Source organism: Sus scrofa, chromosome X (assembly GCF_054392235.1).
Source record: "Sus scrofa isolate SSC_HxYL_T2T_F1_AM1 chromosome X, Sscrofa_HxYL_maternal_Yorkshire_Landrace_v2.0, whole genome shotgun sequence".
NCBI classification, from domain to species: Eukaryota; Metazoa; Chordata; class Mammalia; order Artiodactyla; family Suidae; genus Sus; species Sus scrofa.
The window spans coordinates 31,437,637-31,461,818 of record NC_139401.1 but is presented as its reverse complement, the minus strand read 5'-3'; the positions used below and the strand labels follow the sequence as shown (position 1 = coordinate 31,461,818).

At 36.3% G+C, this 24,182-nt stretch overlaps 1 protein-coding gene across 24 annotated transcripts in view; it reads left to right on the top strand.

Moving 5' to 3' along the window:
- Positions 1-24,182, top strand: part of DMD (dystrophin) — a 2,611,869-nt gene that overhangs the window by 1,837,907 nt on the left and 749,780 nt on the right. For all 24 annotated transcript variants that reach the window (XM_021079543.2, XM_085006422.1, XM_085006420.1 and 21 more), the window contains 1 exon segment: positions 17,858-17,959. In XM_021079543.2, coding sequence (XP_020935202.1) covers positions 17,858-17,959 — 102 coding nt within the window.

Here is a 24,182-nt window from a genome sequence, read left to right as displayed (position 1 = left end):
AAGAATGACTGCCAAACAGTTACAGCAACATAAAGCCATTCACTATCCTTTTTGGGGGGAAGGGTGTAGACTTGGTGTTTACAAATAGAACATTGTATCAGATGCTGTGGGAAAAAGAAGCAAAACAAATACAAGAGAATCTATAGCTGTAATCTTTGGGATTTTATTTAAAAGAGGGAGAAAAATGACAAATATAGAGAAAGATCATTTTTAGCAATAAAAAAACACTTTAATACTTAAGTAAAGCTATTTTACTGTACAATTGCCATCTCATAAACTTATACCAGTTTAAATTTATACTCCCATTTAAGAGTTAGAAATTACTAAAATGATTGGCAGAAATTAATTTAAAGATGAATATCTCAATTGAAACAACATTTAAAAATAGTGCTTTAAGGAATACTTGTATTCAATTCAGAATAAACTTAGATTTTTTTTAGTGGAAAAATATATCACAAGTCACATCATTCTTTCTAGTGAAGACATAACCAAACTTTGTGCACCAAATTTGCTTAGAAATGCCATGGCAGAGTTCCTGTCATTGCTCAGTGGTTAACAAATCCGACTAGGAACCGTAAGGTTGCAGGTTCAATCCCTGGCCTTGTTCAGTGGGTTAAAGGATCCAGCGTTGCCGTGAGCTGTGGTGTGGGGATCTGGCGTTGCTGTGGCTGTGGTGTAGGCCTGTGATGCAGCTCTGATTGGACTCCTAGCCTGGGAACCTCCATATGCCGTGGGAGCGGCCCTAGAAAAGGCAAAAAGCCAAAAAAAAAAAAAAAAAAAAGAAATGCCATGGCAATATTTCCTCTTGAATGAACAGTTTTGTATCCTGAGATTTCACTTATATTAATTTTCTATATTATTGAAAATAGGTGTATATTATAAAACCAATTAACATATACAATTCTGTTATATATTAAAAATACTGTTTTCATCTAATAGGCAAAATGAGCTGAGTTACAACTTAAATCAGTTATACATGACTTAGAAATCTCCTTTATATTCCAAAAACTACCACATTGCCACCTATCTGCTGTTTTTCTTGTCATATATTCTCTTATTCTTCCTGTCTGCCCTTTGAGCAGTAGTATTAGTTTGACTAGATTCATTCATTCACACACTGGAAAAAATGTGTATACATTATGTGTAGAGTTACACATACTACAGAGGATACCAAATACTTCAATGTAATCAGATATATATTTTGAAAAAGAAACATCTTAACTGTAAATGAACTACTTAGATTTTCACCCAATGTAAATGCATTTAAATTGCTATGTAATTCCAAAACTATATATATTAAAAAGAAAACTAAGAGTTTATATGCCCAATACTTATGATGCCATAGCTTCCAACTTCTGAATACTTCATTGCCTCCTCCAGACATAATAAATATTCAGCAGTTACTTATCATAGGAAGGCACAATGTATATCATTAATAAAAGCAGCCTTCACTATTTAACTTGGACTATTTTAATAGTAGTTGTAATTTTAAGATTATAAAATTCAAAATGCATTTATAATAATAACTGATTATATAAGATGCTAGTCATTAAAATGAGATTAATTTTCTTGAAATTATTAATTCTGTTAAGGATTCCAAAGGCAAAATATGGAAGTTCTCACAAGAAAGTGTAGGATATAACTAGAATTCTACTTGTTGATCCATGAAATTACAAAGCCAAATGTGTATTTTCAATATTCAGGACTTTTTGAGAGAACTTTTGTGACTAACGTGTAAAAGTATGGCTAGATAAGCATCTCTGTCTTTTAAATTATTTGAAATAAGTGATAAGAAACACAAAATTAATAATTCATTGTAACATTTATTATATCTTCTAGTATTAGCATAGTAATAGGTATTGGTAATTTACATAAATGGAGAGAGAACAAATACAAAATCATGCACACATACATATACACTCACATGCTTTACTCAAAATTAAATGAATGTTATCTGAAATTATGCCATGTGTTTGACATTATAGTTGAAGTCTGATTTGTTAGATACAGCATTATTCTTTTACTATCTTTAATATCTTCGATGAGTCAGAAAAATTAAGTTTAACTTACGACTATGTTAAATAGAATTTTGGACACCATCCAAAATAAGAACAACAAATTAAAGTGGCTTTAGAATAGAGATGTTTTTATCTCTTAAAAGTATTTCTGAACTGAATAGGAACAAAACAATCAAAAGGGTTATAAAATTGGAAATGAATGATCAGAAGTTCCCATCGTGGCACAGCAGAAATGAATCCGATTAGGAACCATGAGGTTGCAAGTTCAATCCCTGGCCTCCCTCAGTGGGTTAAGGATCTGACGTTGGCGTGAGCTGTGGTGTAGGTCGCAGATGTGGCTCGGATACTGTGTTGCTGTAGCTGTGGTGTAGGACGGTAGCTGTAGCTCCAATTAGACCCCTAGCCTGGGAACCTCCATATTCTGTGGGTGCAGCCCTAAAAACAGAAAAAAAGACCAAAAAAAAAGAGAAAAAAAGAAGAAATGAGTTATCATTATGTTGTTTCCAATTTTTCACTAATGTGAACAGTGTTGAAACAATATCCATTGAATGTATCCTCATAAACCCATGTGACAATACATAGAAGTAGAATTGCTGAATCAGAGTATTCACATCTTTATTATATATGGTAAATTGTTTTCCACAGCAGCAGGAAATGGTGTGAATGTATTACTTTAATTGGCATATCCCTCTTTGAATTGTTTTTTGTGTTTTGTTTCTTTGCCAGTCAGATTTTTCCATCCATGAGTTGATTCTTCATATACTTTGCCCAGTTTTGTATTAGGCCATTTGCTTTCTCTTACAGGTAACTATGAATTCTCTGTATATTCTGAATTGTAGCAGTTATAGGCATCTAAAATACAGGTCCATAACTCCTCACACAAAATCTTATCATTGACTTTATAGGAGACCAGTGAAAATGCTCACTTCCCTGGAATGGTAGAAATCATAGAAAGTTGCAAGTATATAGAAATCAAGTATGGCAGACTAGTTGAAGACTTAGGATCCAAGGCTAACATGCTGTGTGAACCAAAGAAAGGGCTTTATTCCATAATATATTGTTTCCCTTGTTTTCAGAAACCTTCATGTTCGCTTTCTTTGTTTTTTCTTTTTTCTTTTTTATTGCTTTGTTTTCTATACATGTTTAAGGAAAAGCTATTCAGACAAGAAATCTCAGATTTTTGTTGCTGTTTTTTTTTAAAATACAAGTTTAATTCAGTTACTCATTTGATTCTTTGACTTTATAAATTATTGAAGAGTTTAGATTTTTGAGTTGTTTTAAATAATCACTGTAATTTTGGTATAACACAACAGTTAAAAAAGCATCTTTTTTAAGATTTTTATTTTTATTTTTTCTATTATAGTTGATTTATAATGTTTTGTCAATTTCTGCTGTACAGCAAAGTAACCCAGTCTCATATATAAACATTCTTTTTCTCATATCATCCTCCATCATGTTCCATCACAAGTGGCTAGATACAATTCTCTGTGCTATATAGCAGGATGTCATTGCTTATCTACTCCAAATGCAATAATTTGCATCTACTAGCCCCAGACTCCCAGTTCATCCTATTCCCTCCCTCCCTTCCTCTCCCCCTGGGCAACCACAGGTCTGTTCTCCAAGTCCATGAGTTTGTTTCTTTTCTGTAGATAGGTTCATTTATGCCAGGTATTAGATTCCAGATATAAGTGATATCATACAGTATTTTTCTTTCTCTTTCTGACTTACTCCACTTAGTATGAGAGACTCTATTTCCATCCATGTTGCTGCAAATGGCATTATTTTGTTCTTTTTTATGGCTGAGTAGTATTCCATTGTGTATATATACCATATCTTCTTAATCCATTCATATGTCAATGGACATTTGGGTTGTTTCCATGCCTTGGCTAATGTGAATAGCACTGCAATGAACACAGCGGTCCATGTATTTTTTTCAGTGAAACTTTTGTCTGGATATATGCCCAGGAGTAGGAATGCTGGGTCATATGGTATTTCTGTGTATAGTTTTCTTAGGTACCTCCATACTGTTCTCCATAGTGGTTGGACCAATTTACATTCCTACCAACAGTGAAGGAGGGTTCCCTTTTCTCCACACCCTTTCCAGCATCTGTTATTTTTTGTTTGTGGCCTTTCTAACTGGTGCGAGGTAGTACCTCATTATAGTTTTGATTTGCATTTCTCTAATAATTAGTACTGTTGAGCATTTTTTAATGTGACTATTGGCCATCTTTATATCTTCTTTAGAGAAATGTCTATTCAGGTCTTCTTCACATTTTTCTATTGGGTTGTTGGCTTTTTTGCTGTTGAGTTGTATAAGTTGTTTGTATATTTTAGAGATTAAGCCCTTGTCGGTTGCATCATTTGAAACTATTTTCTCCCATTCTGAAAGTTGTCTTTGTTTTATTTATGGTTTCCTTTGCTGTGCAAAAGCTTGTCAGTTTAATTAGGTCCCATTGGTTTATTTTTGTTTTTATTTCTGTTGCTTTGGGAGACTGACCTAAGACAAGATTTGTATGGTTGATGTCGGAGAATGTTTTGCCTGTGTTCTCTTCTAGGAGTTTTATGGTATCTTGTGTTATGTTTAAGTCTTTAAGCCATTTTGAGTTTATTTTTGTGCATCATGTGAGAGTGTGTTCTGATTTCATTGTATCTTTAATTTTATTTGAAGTGTGTATCAGTTATGAAGTCAGAATTGAATTATTCTTTTCTTTCCATTTAATAAAAATTTCCCTGATATTTTTACATTTTAAAAAGAAACTTCTAGTGTTTAATAATACTTATTTTTTAAAATTTTTAATTGTTATTTGGCCAATAGAATTTTTTTTCCTACTGTAATATATGGCACAAATGAACCTTTCCACAGAAAAGAAAATCATGGACTTGGAGAACAGACTTACGGTTACTAAGGGGGAGGAAGTAGGATGGATTGGGCGCTTGGGGTTAATAAGTGCAAACTATTCCTTTTGGAATGGATTAGCACTGCTGTGTAGCACTGAGAACTATGTCTAGTCACTTATGATGGAGCATAATAATACTTTTTAAATAAAAATGTCTATCCAGAGTTCAAGAACTATGTTCATTTACCACGTGGATGGTTACTTTGGGTTGTGCTAAACTGGTTAAAAATAATGCAAATACCACTGTTCAAGGCGAATATACAAAGGAAGAAAAAATAAACCAGAGACCTAGGAAAATTACTTCATTTTATATGCCTCTCTAGTCTAAAGAATCCAGTGATGCTTAATCCCTTTGGGTTATTTAAAGTAGTGTTCTTAGGAACACATGAGCCGGAAACTAAAACTCGTGATTATGGTTAGAGTTTATCAGAACCATATTCAGATGTGGTTTAAGAGTCAGAGTATGCACAGTCGTGCATCTGAAAAAAAACTGTGTAAGTGGATAGTGTTGCAAACAGTGTTCTATACAAAAAAGGAAAGAAAGGGTGTCCATATGAAATCATATGTTTTCATGGACACTGAAAATGTAGACTATGAGTAGATAGACATTATTTCATTTATTCATTCTCACATTCAATAATTCAGTCATTCTCAATCAGTGTGATTCCTTCTCCAGAGGAATTCATCAATGTCTGGAGATGTTTTTGTTTGGTACTTCTTGGAGAGGAGGAAGTAACCAAGGCTGCTGCAAAACATCCCTCAGTACACAGGGCAGCTGCCTACAATAAATAATTACCAAGACCAAAATGTCAATAGTGCTGAGGTTGTGAAACTGATTTAACTAAAATTACACATTAATCAAAACTACTTCATTCTGATTTTAAACCCTGTGATTCATCAAATAAAATCTTGTATATTCATATCATTTTTAAACTCATATAGGCTATATTGTAATAAATAAGTATGTAGGATATGCATCAGACACACCAGGGTTCAAATCTCACATCTACTATTTGTTAGCTTGTTCCTTAGGCAAGTTTCTTAACCTCTCATAACAGTAGTTTTTTAATCTGAAAATTGATAATAATGTCTACTGAAAGGCTCTGCAGTAAAGACTGAAATTAATTTAAATGATTTATGTTAAGTGTATAGCACCATATTTATACTTAGTAAGTTCTCAGTAAATGGTAAAGGTTAGTGTTACTATGGCTTATACTACATCATTTAATCCTGACCTACTATGAATATCTTGGTCACATACATATTTCATTGTTTTTAAGACAGTATTGATTAGAATATGCATCATTATTTTAATGTGTCCCAATTCAGAGCAGTGCATTTGTGGAAATAATATATGGGTCTTAGAAATGATTAAAGTCCACCGATGAGTCTTCCAATATGCAACTGAACAAGGCTACCATTAGCCAAATTTAGCTTCACTTTCACTTAGGAGGATAGAGAAACATAAACACAGCTGCCCGGGAAGGCAGGATCAGGTATCTCTCTTCAGTGGCATTAGAATACACAGAAATCTGTACAGCATTCAACAGAGCCATCTAAGAGCTATTCTCTTTGCATTACCTTCCCACTGTAAGATGCTAGTGTAGGTGCAAAAGAAGGAGACTCACATACAGGTTCAGGGTCAACTCTGGCCTAGAAGCTTAATGGGTCCCAGGAGCCAGTGTCTTATAATAGAGAGTTGCCAAGATCCTTGAAAGATAGATGCTCTATTAGAAGAGTTACTACATTCAGGGTATCCTCAAAGCTATGACATTCCCTTAGGATTTTTTTAAATCAAAATATATTTGATTTACAATGTCATGGTAGTTTTAGGAATACAGGAAAGTTATTCAGTAATATACAATATATATGTACATTTTCTTTTCTACATTGAGGAAATTCTTTCAGCTTTTCACCATTGAGTATGATGTTAGCTGTGGACCTAGCATATATGGTCTTTATTATGTTGAGGTATATTCCCTCTGTGCCCACTTTCTGGAGAGTTTTTATCAAAAATGAATGTTAGGAATTCTCACGGTGGCATAGTGTGTTGGGAGTCAAACTTTGGTGGCTGCAGAGACACGGGTTTCATCCTTGGCCTGGTGCAGTGGGTTAGGGGAATCTGGCATTGCTACAGCTGTGGGGTAGGTTGCAGCTATGGCTCAGATTCAGTCCCTGGCCTAGGAACTTCCATGTGCTGCAGGTGTGGGCATAAAGTTTTTTAAAAATTGGAAAGTTCCCATTGTGGCTCAGTGGGTTACAAACCTGACATAATCTCCATGAGGATGTGGGTTCAATCTCTGGCTTCGTTGAGTGGGTTAAGGATCTGGTGTTGCTGCAAGCTATGGGGTAGGTCATAGATGCAGCTTGGATCCAGTGTTGCTATGACTGTGGCATAGGCCTGCAGCCTATGGCTGCAGCTCCAATTCATCCCCTAGCTTGGGGACTTCCATGTGCCACAGGTGCAGCCGTAAAGGGAAAAGAGATGACAGATTTTTAAAAATGCATGTTGAATTTTATCAAAAGCTTTATCTTTATCTATTGAGATGATCATATGGTTTTTATTCTTCAATTTGTTAATGTGGTGTATCATATGGATTTATTTACAGAAATTGAAAAATTCTTTAATCCCTAAAATAAATCCTACTTGATCATGGTGTATGATCCCTGTATTATTGGATTTGATTTGTTAGTATTTTGTTGAGGATATTTGTGTGTATGTTCATCAGTAATATTGCTCTGTAGTTTTTTTGTGTGTTATATTTGTCCAGTTCTGTTATCAGGGTGATGGTGGCCTCAGAGAATAAGCTTGAGAGTGTTCCTTCTTCTGAAGTTTTTTGGAATGGTTTCAGAAGGATAAGTGTTAACTCTTTTCTAAATGTTTTGTAGAATTCTCCTTTGAAGCCATCTGGCCCTGGATTTTTGTTTGTTGGGAGTTTTTTAATCACATACTCAATTTCAGTACTTACAATTGGTCTGTTCATATTTTCTATTTCTTTTAGTTTCACTCTTTGAAGGTTGTACCTTTGTAAAAATCTATCCATTTCTTCTAGATTGTCTGTTTTACTGGCATAGAGTTGCTTGTGGTAGCATCTTAATGTCCTTTGCATTTCTGTGGTGTCAGTTGTAAGTCTCCTTTTTCATTTCTAATTTTATTGATTTGTTCTCTTTTTTTCGTGATGAGTATGGCTAAATGTTCATCAGTTTTGTTTATCTTTCCAAAAAAAACAGATTTTAGTTTCATTAATCTTTTCAATAAAAAATATTGGAACATACCAAAAAAGATACTCTGTGTATAAAGATGAAGAAGAAATCTCACGAGATGGTAGGCGTGGCACAGGTTCCTATGGAGTCACTGCTTTTGCGTTGGGACCTGGTGCACACAGGACCTGTGTGCACCATTCACGAGTGGAGTCTCTGTTTCCTCCAATCCTGTGGAGCTCCTGTAATCAAGCATACTGGCCTTCAAAGCCAAATGCTCTGAGGGCTCCTCCTCCTGATGCCAGAACCCTATGCAGGGAAGCCTGGCATGGGGCTCAGAACTCTCACTCCTATGGGAGAATTTCTGCAATATAATTATTCTCCAGCTTGTGGGCCACCCACCAGAAGGGGATGGGATTTGATTATATCACAAGGGTGCCACTCCTACCATCTTGTTGTGATTGCTTCTTTGTCTCTAGATATACAGTATCTTTTCTTTGTATGTTCCAATTTTTTTTATTGATGGTAGTTCAATAGTCAGTTTGTGATTTTGGTGTTCTCATGGGAGGAGGTGAACTCAAGATCTTCTATTCTGCCATCTCAGCTCTCCCCTGTATCTCCTTTAGATGTTTGTAGTTAATGTGTAGAACTCCTAAGCCAGGTGTAATTTACCATTCCTGTGTGTGTGTGTGTGTGTGTGTGTGTGTGCGCAGAAGCAGTGTTGCCTTCTAAAATATTTGACATTCTAGTTTTATTAGGTTTCCAGGAGAAATAGAGCTAGCAAATTCTTTGAAGTTCAAATTCTCATGCAGAATGGCAAAAGATGTTTTTAACACTTTATCCAAATAAAATCTATCAGTTTCATCCATTTTATAATTAGACACTGAAATTAGATAGTTTAAGTAACTTGCCCATCTCAGGAATTAATAAGCCTAGAACTCATATGTAAGAACATTCCCTAGTCTGATTGCTTCAAAGAACACTGTGATAGCTCAAAGCAAGAGTCAACAAACTATAGCCTAAAGGCCAAATTCAGTCCACAACTTCTTTGTGAAAATAAATTGTTACTGGAACACACACATGTTCATTTGTTTACATATTGCCTATAGTTACTTTTATGTAACAGTGGCAGAATCCAGGAATGACAGGGACCATATGGCCCACAAAGCCTAAAATATGTGTTTGTTGAGCCCTGCTCTAAAGTAACTAATTTGCCTATCTCTGTGAATCTATATAAAGAGATCTAAGGCAAAGTGACACTCCTGTTTTATCTTTAAAAGTAACAACCCTCATGATTTTTCTGTGTACCTGAAGGTTTTCAGAGTTACAAATGCTAATCCTAACCATTTCTCTAGATCAGTGGTTGGCCAACAGTTTCTGCAAATGGCCAGATAGCAAAAGTTTCAGAATATGTTTCAGGATTTATAGGCCATTTGTAGTCTTTATTGCAATTAATCAATTCATGTGAGGATTGGAATTCAGATAACCAGGTTCAAGAGCCCACACTCTTTACCACTAAGGACTTAGGAACATAGTAAAACCTTGGGAGCACCAGTTTCAATGAATGACTCAGCTTCAGGCAGTGTCCTACATTGCTATTAAATCAGATTAGAGATGTAGTACTCATTTAAGAACCGTATGTATAAGTATTTTTGGAGTAAGTGCATTAGGTTTCCATAAACCAAAGCTTCCCTCTAAGCAATATAGATTTAACAAACCCCCATGGGAGTCAGTTCACAACTACTATCTGTTCTCTACATTCCTTCGGTCTAGTCTTAACACAGAAGCCAGAATAATCTATTAAAAATAAGTCATATCACATCACCCTTCTATTGAAAACACTCCTATGCTTCTTAATTTCACTCAGAATAACAGTTCAAGTTGTCATATAGTTGCTCTGCAGGACCTATCCTCCCCATTCTCTCTGGCATGCTCCCTGATACTCTCCCTTTGCTCATTAGTCTCCTCTCACACTGTCTTCCTCATGTTTGTATCGATCATACCAGACACACTTCTGCTCCAGGACCTTTGCACTTGCTCTTTCCTCTGTGTAGACTATTCCTCCCTGAAATATTTCTTGGTTCATTCCCTCACTTCTTCCTAATATTTGTTCAAATATCACCTTCTCAGTGAGGCTTTTTCCATGGAGGCATTTTCTCAAATGTCCACTTCCCATCTTCCCTTAGCAAACACATTTATATCCTATCCCCATCTGATGCTTTATTTTTTTTCAATTTAGCACTTTTCATCCTTTAATATCCCATATTTTTTACTTTATTGTCCATAGTTACCATGAACAGAAGAATTTTGTCTATTTTATTCACCATTATGTATCCAGTAACAAAATAGCATTTAAGAGTTCCCACTGTGGTACAGTATGTTGAGGATTTAGTATTGTCTGTGCAGTGGCTTGGGTCACTGCTGAGGCTCAGGATCAATCCCTGGCCTGGCACACTGATTTAAGGATCTGGCATTGCCACAGCTGTGGTGTAGGTCATAGCTGTGACTAGGACTTGATCCCTGGTCCAGGAACTTACATATGCCACGAATATGGCCAAAAAAAAAAAACAGTATTTAGAACATAATAGGTACTCTTATATTCAGTATATATTTACTGAATTAATTAATTAATATGCTGGTGGGGTTGATAAATTTTCATTTGCCAAAGGCATTCTACTTCCTAAAGGACTTTGAAACACCATCTTTATGAATGGAGGGCTTCTAAGAGTGGCTTCTGGATATCAGTCTCATTACTTGATGATCACACCTTTGTCCACTATTTTGTTAGCCTTGAACATTCCGAGTATATGCCTTAGTAGATTGTATCTTCTTGGCTTAATAACACTTGCCATTTTAAAAATCAATACAGCATTATATTTTGTATATTTAGATAGATTATTTTTGAAATCCATAAATCTCTAAATCAGAAGAAAACCTCCCTTTGGTGGGCTGCCCTTGATTAGCTCAGAATGGAAAGAGAACCTGTCACTCTTTGTCAGTCAGCTTGGCACCCACTTGACAGCCTGCAGTTACAGTGAAGGAGATCCATGTTGCTGTAGTCCAGCAAACCTAATTGTAGATAAATAAAAGAACAGTCACCCAGCATGAGTGGAAAGAGAAAGAAACTCAACTACACACTGTTGTGTTTTTCCATCCATCAGCCTTCATTTGTCAGAATCTGCCTGACAATCTAGGCCAGAGAAATCAGGCTCTAACACAATATCGATTCCATTTCATTTTTCATTTCTTGCCACCCTTTTTAGCAGAGAGTTTATATGCAGAATGAGAGATGGTTCAGTCAATATATGTGACCAGGGCACATTTATTTTAAAGGCTGACTCTGTTTTTTCTTCTCAGAAATCCTTATATTTGTTTGTTTGTTTCACTATAACATTGTAATTGTCAGCTCTTGCTGCAATAACAAACAACTCTTAAATCCCAGTGATGTATAAAAACAAACATTTATTACTCATTTATGTGTCTGTAGATCAGTAGCAGCTTTACCCTACACTATGGGTCAAATTCAGCTTTTCTCATTCTAGGCTGTGATTCTGCTTCAACTATTTTCCCATTCCAGAACCCAGACTGAAAGAGTAGCTCCTTTATGATACATTATTCTCTTGTGGTTGAATATAGGAAATAGAGGTACTAGCAAATCCTGAATTGTCTTTAAAGATCCAGCTCAGAGTTGTCATACAGTCATGTCTACCCATGATTCATTGATAAGTGAGGTGTGTGGTCAAGCCCAAAGTCAATGGGAAAGAAAATGTATTCACCTACAGGGTAGACATGTTCACAGACCTGGTGAATAATAATTAACTAACAAATCAATCACAGCTTTCACAAATACCTTAGAATTTAATTAATTTAAAAATCTCTTTTCTTTATATTTCAACATCTCCAAAATTGAGATTATGTCCCACAAAAAGGCCTCCAAAGTTAATTTGTTAATTTCTTGGCACTTCATGAGATTATAGTGGTTCTTACAATCCATGATATCTTAGACTTGATAGAAAAATCATTGATTTTGGTGGTTGACAAAATAGTCAAATGGCAGGAAATATTCTTTATAAACAAGAAAGCTGGAGTTCCTGTCGTGGCACAACAGAAACGAATACGACTAGGAACCATGAGGTTGTGGGGTTAGATCCCTGGCCTCACTCAGTGGTTAAGGATCTGGTGTTGCTGTGAGGTGTGGTGTAGGTCACAGACATGGCTTAGATCTGGCGTTGCTGTGGCTGTGGCATAGGCCGGCAGCTATAGCTCGGATTAGACCCCCTAGCCTGGGAACCTCCATATGCCAAGGGTGCGCCCCCCCTCAACCAAAAAAAAGTAAACAAAAAAGCTAAATGAAGGAGCACTTTTGTTTGCTAATGAAACAAGCTGTCTTTATCTTGATTTTCTTTTTTTTTTTCAGTAGCAGCATACATATCTTATTCAGACTAGCTTATTTTTTTTCTTTTGTCTTTTTAGGGCTGCACCCGTGGCATATGGAGGTTCCCAGGCTAGGGGTCCAATTGGAGCTGTAGCTGCCAGCCTATGCCACAGCCATAGCAATGCGGGATTTAACCATGTCTGCCACCTACACTACAGCTCATGGTAACTCCAGATCTTTAACCCACTGAGCAAGGCCAGGGATCAAACCCACGTCCTAATGGACACTGGTTGGGTTCGTTAACCACTGAGCCAAGAAAGGAACTCCAGACCAGCTTGTTTGAATGGAAAACTGTTCATTGATAGATCTTATAGCTACATGGCTGGCTAGCTGTCTGTTTATATGCCTATACAAATATTCATATATATTCATTTTTAGAACATTGATTAGAAATCAAACTGTAATTCCTTTGTTTAAAACCCTTTTGAAAGCTTCTCCACTAAAATCCCCAAGGTGGTATAAAAGAGCATTCTTTCCCTCAGATCTCTCCTTCTACTCTTGTACCACTTTTTCCCATTCCCTGACATGTGATTTCCTTGCTACTTGTTTCCAGTCTTGGCATGCGCCACATTCCCTCTTGAATACTTTCCATCATCCATCCCATTATCAATGAGGTATCCCGTTTGGGTTCCAAGTCTTTGCTGAAGCCTTTCTTCTCTTGTTAGGCCTGTCTCTACCCTCTTTTAATCCCTTAGTACAGACCTGATCAGTGTCTTCTCTGTGCCCCATTGTACATTGCACTGTGCTAGTCATTATTCCTTTTGCAGTCTAAGTTTAATATGTGATTGATTGGATCTTCCTTCCTCATAATGTTCACAGTTCTAGCTAAGACTTTGAAATATAGTAAATATTACATAAATATTTGGTAAATGAACAAATGAATGGAAGTTGGAACACACATGAAAATAGTATTTATACCCTTTTTATGTTGTGATACATACATTTGTATGTGTGTATATAGATAGATTATAAAGTTAGCAATAAGTAAAAGAGAAATGTAAATAATTTTAAATGAGAAATGAAAACAAGGCAAAATTTGTCTCTCTTATATTATCTTTAGGGGTACCAAATCTATGGTTTAAAAAAAGTGTGCACATAATCAGTTTAATAGTGAATTAAAAATACTATAATCAATTAATAAATTCTTGGAAAATGTAAGTGTACATTAATTTGTGTATAAATTTCTACTTTCATCCATAAAGTGTTGTTTAGTCTTTTTTAATCACTTCTCTGCTAGTCAGACCAACAACACCAATGATGTCAATAATGCTGTCTAATAAGAAATAACTAAAACTGGAGGTGCTTATAGAGTTGGTCCATTTCTGAAACCTCTCAGGGCTGGAAATTTTTAGAAAATACACAGCACTGTTCTCCTAGTGAGTATTAGTGAAGGTTTATTCCTATTGCCTATTTAATAAAAACTATATTCTTAAAATTATGCATGAGATTTTAGTCAATACTGTGATAAAAATAACTGTAGTTACATCATAAAGGTCTTGACTCCTGGTGTACTATATTACATTGCAGGGGATGTATTAAGAATAAGGCAGAGAAAAAAGATTAAATGGAAATTGCTATTATTAGAATTGAGATATTTTTTAGTTGAAATCCCATGAAGACTTTCTTGTCTGAGTGTTCTTTGAAGTGGAACACTTCCTACTTAAAAAAAAAAAAAAAAAACAGGCCCCTGTAATTAGGTGTGTTTCCATTTTAGGGGTGACCTCCTTCACCTTATCTTAAATCCTATAAAGATGGAAGGCCATTTGTGAGATAAAAGGTTTACTCAAACCAATTCCCTGACCTGGATATCATCAGTTTGGCAATCATAAACCCACAAAGAGACACCTTCAGAGCTTTTTAAAGGCTATGGGAGAATTATTTTTCTGTGGAAAGAGACAGGATATTCTCTCATTTACACCCTGGAAGGATATTATAGAATGTATCAGAGTTAAATAAGAGGAGAAAAAATTAACATGATAGTAAGAAATATGACTGTCAGTTTTAGTATGTGCATGTGCACACACATGCACAGACACACACAAATGCATACATACACACACATGCTGTACTCAACAAAGTAAGGGATGAAATGGAGGTTTAGTGGCATACAATTATTGGTAAGAATATCAGCTCCGTCATATGTAAGCTATGTGCTCTTGGGCAATTGACCTAATCTTCGGTTTCGGCATCTATAAAATTAAATAACACTCTTTGTAGGAGTGTAAGAGAAAAAAAGTATGAGACATTCAGTATTTGACAGATATTAAAATTTTAGCAACTCTGGTTTGTTAATATTATTATAGCAATTAATATCATTATAGCAGTTTGTTGATATTTTCAGCACAGCTAATGATTTCAGCAGCTTTTTCTTCTTTGCATAGTTCATGTGGTTTAGCTGGGCTTTTTTGTTTGCTTCATTCTCAATTTTTCCACATCAAGTTTTAATTGCATGGATGGGTATCAAAAATTTTAAATTTATTGCACATACACTTTTTTTCCAAAATAAGGATGAACATCTCATAGTGTTTTTTTCACACTAAATTAAGAAAACCATACCAAGAAACATTTTAAAGGAATTTAATTGTATTTACTACAGTTGACCCGTCAAGCAATAATATTTGACCCTCAATAACTGACCTGTCTTTTAACTAATAAATTCACACTGCAGATAAATGTAGTAAGGTAAACTATAGAAATTTATCTTGAAAATGGTCTTTCTACAGTGATTTGTCAAAAGAGCATATAATTAGATATCTAGTTCTCAAAAAAAAAAAATTGTGAAGGGGATGTACCCGCAGAGAATTAAGAGGTGAATGTGATTTATCTCACCCATTGCTCTATTTCTATAGGACCAAATGCACATCACATCCAGGTACTTAAATTCTCCATTATTTCACCAAAGGACAAAGAGATGGCAATAGTGTGTAGAAGGACATGCCACTAGAAAACATTTCTGTAAAGGGAAATGCCATGACTTTGTGATGCTCATTCATCAGAGGACTACATCTAAGGCTAATGCAGTGGCCTAAAGAGGGAATATTTTGTTTGCTGCAGATGCAGAACAGGAACATTTCACATGGCATGTCACCTTTTCCTCAGTCTATCTAGCAAGGGCCTCACTAGAACTTAGAGTCCTAAATAATATCCAGGCTGCCATAATGTCAGCCTTGCTGCTGTTTCTGTTCCTTTGCTGGTGAAAACTTCATGAATTAAAATTTGAGTTTTTATTTCCCAAGGGACTTCCTTGTCCTATCAAATTCAATCTTTTTAACCGTGGTTATTTGTCAGTGCCTTCCTTTTTTTTTTGTTTTTTGTTTTTTGTTTTTTGTTTTTTTTTTTTTGTTTTGACTGCTCCCAGGACATGTGGAAATTCCCAGGCCAGGGATCAAACCCCTGTCAGAGCAGCAGCCGAGCTGAGTTGCTGCAGTGACAATGCTGGATCCCTAATCCACTGTGCCTCAAGGGAACTCTGCCAGTGCTTTATGAATAGTAGCGTCAGTTCTTTGTGCTTTTTGAAACTCTTTATTTGTGACCGAAGACTAGGGACAGGGAGAGAAATGTGTTAGTTAATCATTTGCTGCATACCTGAAAAGTTGATAAAATTGATTGTTTCATTTTCCAAAAATATAGAATTTATACTGGGTGCACTTATAAACAATTTTAAAGAAGGAAATACCCAATCCTCACAAATTACACTCTGATTTTGAACTTGTTATAATCTTGCACTTTTTAAAAGAAATCACTTTTACAACATTTTGTCATAGAGAGTGAATTAATAATTATAATTTTAGGGTTTTTTCTTCCATAATTATTTTCTGTAAATGTGGTGTGTGGGTGTGGGTGTGTGTTGCACACATACCCATTTAATGCACAGGGTTAGTCTTAATGTTATTTAACCAAAGTGCCTACTACCTCCCACTGCTATATATTGTAAAAGCAGAAGAAATAATCCTTCTCAAGAGCATGTGATGAGCACCCACAAATTATAAGAAACCCTACTGTGCCATAGAAGTTTATAGTAATTTAGTTTCGGAGGACACCCTGCTCAGATGAGCTGAGGGAGAACAGGTACAAACACAGTAGATAAAGGGAATGGTGGCATGAAGACACGTACACACAGCAGTGCTGGGAGGCTACAGAGCAGGAGAAGGAGGAAGAGGGATATGGGTTAATCAGGATTTGCTATCTGAGGAAGATTGTCCAGGCCCTGACTGATGCCTGACATTGATTAATCAATACTCCATCCTAGTGTTTTACAAGTGTTCTATCCAAAAAGTCTTCTGTAATATTTAACTTCATTTCCTTCAGCTTCAGTCTATGCACATTTCTTTTGTTCTCTCTTCAGGAGAGCTGGACAGCAGCTAGGAATAAAGGATTTTATATTCATATATCTAAAGAGAGTGTTTTTGTTTTGTTTTGTTTTGCGTTTTTTTTTTTTTTTTTGTCACATGGTCATGATTCAGTCTTCTACAGACTAAGAAAAAACAAGCAAGTTTTTAAAGATAATTTAGTCATTCCTCCAAAGGCCTATTTAATTTGACTGCTTAATAATTAATGTCTTGATACTGTGCTTTAAGTGTTTACTCTTTAGAAAGAAAGTTAATAATTTTTGATAGTTTTTTTGTTGTTAATGGCTGCACCTGCAGTATATGAATGTTCCTGGGCCAAGATTGAATCTGAGCCAAAGCTGTGACCTACACCACAGCTGCAGCAAGCCAGATCCTTAACTCACTGTGCCAGACTGGGGATTGAACCCATGGCACTGAACCCAACAACCCGAGCTGCTGCAGTCGGATTCTTAATCCACTGCACCACAGCAGGAACTCTGAAATTTAATGATTTTGACAATGATGTGGAAAGATTTATTTGGTTTCTATTATGTAACAATATTTTGGGTCCAGAGCCCAGAAAAGAATCTTGTTAAAAAAGAAGTTTGTAGATCTCAAATGAACATTAGGATTACTGAGATTATTGAAACTAACAATAGTATTTATCCATATTAATCATATTCACAAATTATACTTCTCATCACTGCATTTTACTTTTTTTAAAAAGTAGAAAGTGTCCCTGTTTCTATGTGATAGTATTATGACATAACCTAAGATTCAGGATCATTTTTTTAAACTTTTGTGTCTTTCACAAAGACCTCCATTTGTTTCCTCTGCACTGAAAGCTACTTTGTGCCCCTATGTGCCATGTAGGAATTGATCTGCAATACATGCAGAGTCTCCAAGGGTATATTTAAATTTAGTAATTTTATTGCTAACTGTGAAGTTAATCTACACTCTATGTGCTCTTTTCCCCAGGAAACTGAAGTAGCAGTTCAAGCTAAACAGCCGGATGTGGAAGGGATTTTGTCTAAAGGGCAGCATTTGTACAAGGAAAAACCAGCCACTCAGCCAGTGAAGGTAATGAAGCAACCTCAAGCAATATCCATTACCTCATAATGGGTTATGCTTCCCCTGTTGTACATTTGCCATTGATATGGTCTATTTATAATCGATGAAATAACTTGTAAAGAAATATTGGCCATCCTGCAATAGCAGAGGCAAAGCTGTCTTTTTGATCAACATATCCTATTTATTTATTGTGATCTTAAGGCTATTAACGAGTCATTGCATTAAAGGACTCATTTCTGTCCTGGTGTGCTGCCATCAATACAAAAAGTAGTCCCACCTTCAAGGTAGATTAAATTCTTTGAGGCTTTATTGCTTTGCTTGCCAGCCTTGATGCTTTTCATATTGTTTGCCTTAATTTAAATCAAGCTACTGCATCATACTGTCTGTCTCCAACTGCTGTAAAGAATCACAATATGGTACATGACCTTTCTTTTCTCTTTTGCTCTTTCTTATGAAAGAAGAAAATCAACATGAAATTTTCAGTACTTTATTGGGTCAAGAATTTTTAGTGAAATGTCATGTAATTGCTTCTCTCTTTGGTAAAAAGCTGGTCTATGAGAAAGCTTTTTACTTCTTTCCTTTCCCCATGTATATTTTGAAGTCCAGGACACATTTATTCACATGAGGTGAGAAATGGAAAACCAGCTCAGTTTTCAAAAGAAAAAAAAAAAAGCTAATCAATGGCTTCTATTTGCAAATGAGAGTCCAGTGATAAATAGACGTTAGGTATAGGTTACTTTATTTTCTGTACCTGACCAAAATTATAATGGCTTCCATTATGATGAAGGTTTCCGAGAGCCTGTAGTGGTGGCTGTTTATTGATCAGTCCTGGTTGCTCTAGCTAATGTTGCAGGCTGAGATTTAGTGAGTCTCACCTTCCTGTTTAAAACTGTTCTAAAACAGTGCAGGTCAATAACCTCATTATACTGAACTAGTTTGTCCTTGCAAATAACATTACCATGACTTACACTCTTTCTCTAAGGTCGCCACTTATGCTTGGCCCAAGCCTCATTTCTAGAAAATTGTTTGTTTTCCTTATATTTTACAAAGTAATTTTTCCTAGGTAAATTTAAATTTTAGCCTAAATGCAATGTATGAACACCAGATGCTGAAAGGCACAGATTTCCCCTGTAGATATTTATGCAGTATACATTGTCCCCACTCCTAACATCCCCCCAAATAATTTGCATCTAGTCCAAGCCTGATACAGTAATTTTCACAAAGTAACAATGTGTACAGTATTTAGATCAGAGAGTTAGAAAAGGTCCTGAAAGTCACACATTTCAGGGTTTCTGTTGATGCTCTAAAGAAAGCCCATCTCCAGGCAGACACCTTTCTTGATTAATAGAATGAATTTCATAGCAAGCAATGAGATGGACAAATGGACCATGTTGTGGGTTTGTTCTACCTACTCTTGTTTGATCCTCAAAGACTTTATGCAGGGTTTGGCATAATTGTTACAGTTTACACATACGCATTTAAATGGGCTTCTACTTTCCTGCCTTTATAAAAAAAAAAAAAAGGTATGAAAAGATCCAATATCTAAATTCTCATACTGAGTGAAGTAAGTCAGAAAGAGAAAGACAAATACCATATGATATCACTTATATCTGGAATCTAATATATGGCACAAAGGAACCTTTCCACAGAAAAGAAAATTGTGAACTTGGAGAATAGACTTGTGGTTGCCAAGGGGGAGAGGGAGGGATTGGGATGTATTGGGACCTTGGGGTTAATAGATGCAAACTATTGCTTTTGGAATGGATTAGCAATGAGATCCTGCTGTGTGGCACTGAGAACTATGTCTGATTCTCATATGATGGAGCATGATAATGGGAGAAAAAAGTATACAAGTATGTGTAACTGGGTCACTATGCTGTACAGTAGAAAAAAAATTGTATTGGGGAAATAACAATAAAAAAATTAAAGTAAGTAAATAAATGGACAATTAGTATGTCTACCACTTATAGTTATTCTCATTAAGGACACATCAGAGAATGATTCTGTTTCTTAGAAAATCGACTGGCCATTGGCACCTCCATACTCTGCATCAGACAGGCAGTCTGTTTACCTCCTATGCTCACCTCCCAAGCTGAGTCCTGTTTGGGAGCTGAGCTGATCCATGTTCAGTTTGTTTCCCTTTTTCTTTACTCTATCAGCTTTCCTAAGATGTCTTTAATTGTCAAAGTTAAACTTGTATTTATTTATTTATTTTTTGTCATCCCTGACTAAGCAACTTCTTCCTTATCTTCTTTGAGGACTTCCTGTTAAAGATCAAATAAAATTATGAGACAGTTTTGCTAATGACATGAATGTAGCACTTGATCGCTGCAAAATTACTAGAAAAATCTTAGAATCATATCATTGAAGAAATAAGCATCTTTTTTTTGTTGTTTTATATCTCTTCTCTCTCTCCCCTTCATGCACGCTCCTGTGTGCACACAGGCACATACACGTACATACTTTTTCCCAGGCTAGGGGTTCAATTGGAGCTGTAGCTGCCGGCCTACACCAGAGCCACAGCAACGCGGAAGCCAAGCCGCATCTGCGACCTACACCACAGTTCATGACAACACTGGATCTTTAACCCACTGAGAGAGGCCAGGGATCGAACCTACATCCTCATGGATTCTAGTCAGGTTTGTTAACCGCTGAGCCATAACGGGAACTCTGACAATTTCTTCTATTTATACGTATACTTTAACTTGAAACACTGTACTTTCTGTTACACATTTTTAAATATGTGCATATTCTGGGGAGGAGCCTCTTGAGTCTCCAAGGGCCCTGCTACCCGCCCAAGCCCCCAGGGAATGCTGAGACCTAGTGGACCAGCTGCATAGGACTGCCAGCTCCAGGCAGGACCCCCTGCAGCCCAGAAAAGCTGCAACAAGCCTGGCCGAATCGGGAAAAGATCTCAGACGGTCTTTCTGAATCGGGCTGCCCTGGGGAGGAGCCTCTTGAGTCTTCAAGGGCCCTGCTACCCGCCCAAGACCCCAGGGGGTGCTGAGAACCAAGTGAAATCTGCTACCATCGTGGGGTGGACCTCCCAGTCTTGTCTGCCCTCAGGAAGTCCTCCTTTGCTTCAAAGAAACACTGTTAGTCCCATCAACACTCCAGAAAAGCCACACTGCCTCAAAAAAGATTGACCAACAACGCCAGCCCTCAGGAAATATTCCACGGCAGTGACAAGGCAAACACTACCCGATAACGGAGAGTACAACTCCCTCAGGAGAAAGAAGACAACAAGCAAGATGAAGAAGCTGAGAAACCACCCCCAGTCAAACCAACAGGAGAACTCACCTAAAACAGTCAACAATGAAACAGATCTCTGCAGTCAGACAGACCTGGAATTCAAAAGAGAAATACTGAAAATACTGAAGGAATTAAGAGAAGATATGAACAGTAATGCAGATACCCTCAGAAAGGAGCTAGAAAATATAAGGAGGAGCCAAGAAAAACTAGAACATTCATTTGCAGAGATGCAAACTGAACTAGGGGCAGTAAAAACCAGAATGAATAATGCAGAAGAACGAATCAGTGATATGGAAGATAGAATAATGGAAATCACTCAATCTGGTCAACAGACAGAAAACCGAATCAAAAAACTGGAAAGCAATATAAGAGACCTATGGGATAATATAAAGCGGGCCAATCTACGCATAATAGGAATTCCAGAAGGAGTAGAAAAAGATAAGGGAATGGAAAATATATTTGAAGAAATTATCGCTGGAAACTTCTCAAATCTAAAGGATACTGGATTCAAGATACAAGAAGCACAGAGGGCCCCAAACAAACTGAACCCAAACAGACCCACACCAAGACACATCATAATAAAAATGGCAAAAGTTAGTGATAAAGAGAGGATCCTAAAGGCAGCAAGAGAAAAACAGAATGTTACCTACAAGGGAACCCCCATAAGAATATCAGCTGATTTCTCTACAGAAACACTACAGGCCAGGAGGGAATGGCAAGAGATATTTAAAGTGCTAAAAGGAAAAAATATGCAACCTAGAATACTCTGTCCAGCAAGAATATCATTTAAAATAGAAGGGGAAATAAAAATTTTTCCCAACAAACAAAAACTTAAAGAATACAGCAACACAAAACCCAGGTTAAAGGAAATATTGAAAGGGCTTCTCTAAACCAAAAAGAAAGGAAGGAAAGGGAAGAAAAAAGAAAAGAAAAAAAAAAGAAGAAGAAGAAGAGGAAGAACTAGGACTGAGGAAACCGCAATCAGAGAGCAGTCACTCAAATAAGCCAGCATACAGATTTAATCATGAACATGCTTCAAACAAAATAAAATTAAAAAGAAAAAAATAAAAGAGTCATCAAAACCATAAAATGTGGGCAAGGGATGTTAGGAGGTAAATAACCCTTTTTGTTTGTATGTATGACTCTCTTCTTAATTTTAATATAATAATGAAGTGTTTGAACTTACAGGACCATCAGGCTAAAACACACAATTATGGGAAGGGGTTAGCATACTTAGAAAACAGGGCAACCACAAGCCAAAACCAAATATTGCATTTGCAAAAAATGAAAAAAAAAATACACTCAAGCAGATAATAACAGGAGACCATCCAACCAAAAAAAAAAAAAAAAAAAAAAGAAAGGAAAAATGGAGAACCATAGAATCAACTGGAACACGAGGATCAAATGGCAATAAATAATCATCTATCAATTATCACCTTAAATGTCAATGGACTGAATGCCCCAATCAAAAGACACAGAGTGGCTGAGTGGATAAAAAGGCAAAAACCTTCAATATGCTGCCTACAAGAAACTCACCTTAGGACAAAAGATACATATAGATTGAAAGTGAAAGGGTGGGGAAAAGTATTTCATGCCAACAGACATGACAGAAAAGCAGGAGTCGCAACGCTCATATCAGACAAAATAGACTTTAAAACAAAAGACATAAAGAAAGACAAAGAAGGACACTATTTAATGATTAAGGGATCCATCCAAGGAGAGGATGTTACTATCATCAACATATATGCCCCAAACATAGGAGCACCCAGATACATACAACAAATATTAACAGACATAAAGGGAGATATTGATGAGAATACAATCATAGTAGGAGACCTAAATACCCCCCTCACATCAATGGACAGATCCTCTAGACAGAAAACCAATAAAGCGACAGAGATCCTAAAGGAAACAATAGAAAAGTTAGACTTCATTGATATCTTCAGGACACTACATCCAAAAAAAGCAGAATACACATTCTTCTCAAATGCTCATGGAACATTCTCAAGAATCGACCACATATTGGGACATAAAGCGAATCTCAATAAATTTAGGAGCATAGAAATTATCTCAAGTATCTTCTCTGACCACAATGCCATGAAATTAGAAATCAACCACGGGAAAAGCAAAGAGAAAAAACCTACTCCATGGAGACTAAACAACATGCTACTAAAAAACCAATGGGTCAATGAGGAAATCAAGAAGGAAATTAAAAACTACCTTGAAACAAATGATAATGAAGACACAACCTCTCAAAATCTATGGGATGCTGCGAAAACAGTGCTCAGAGGGAAATTTATAGCAATACAGGCCTTTCTCAAAAAAGAAGAAAGATCCCAAATTGACAACTTAAGCCTCCACCTAAATGAATTAGAAAAAGAAGAACAAAAAAGACCTAAAGTCAGCAGAAGGAAGGAAATTATAAAGATCAAAGAAGAAATCAATAAAATAGAGACTCAAAAAACAATAGAGAAAATTAATAAAACCAAGAGCTGGTTCTTTGAAAAGGTGAACAAAATTGACAAACCCCTGGCCAGACTCACTAAAAAGAGGAGAGAAAGAACCCAAATCACCAAAATTATAAATGAAAAAGGAGAAATCACAACGGATACAGCAGAAATACAAAAAACCATAAGAGAATACTATGAACAACTATATGGCAACAAGTTTGACAATCTGGAAGAAATGGACAATTTTCTAGAATCTTACAGCCTGCCAAAACTGAATCAAGCAGAAACAGACCAACTGAACAGACCGATCACTAGAAATGAAATTGAAGAGGTCATAAAATCACTCCCTACAAATAAAAGCCCAGGACCAGATGGCTTCACAGGTGAATTTTATCAAACAGATAAAGAGGAATTGGTGCCCATCCTCCTTAAACTCTTTCAAAAGGTTGAAGAAGAAGGAATACTCCCAAAGACATTCTATGAGGCCACCATCACCCTCATTCCAAAACCAGGCAGAGATACCACCAAAA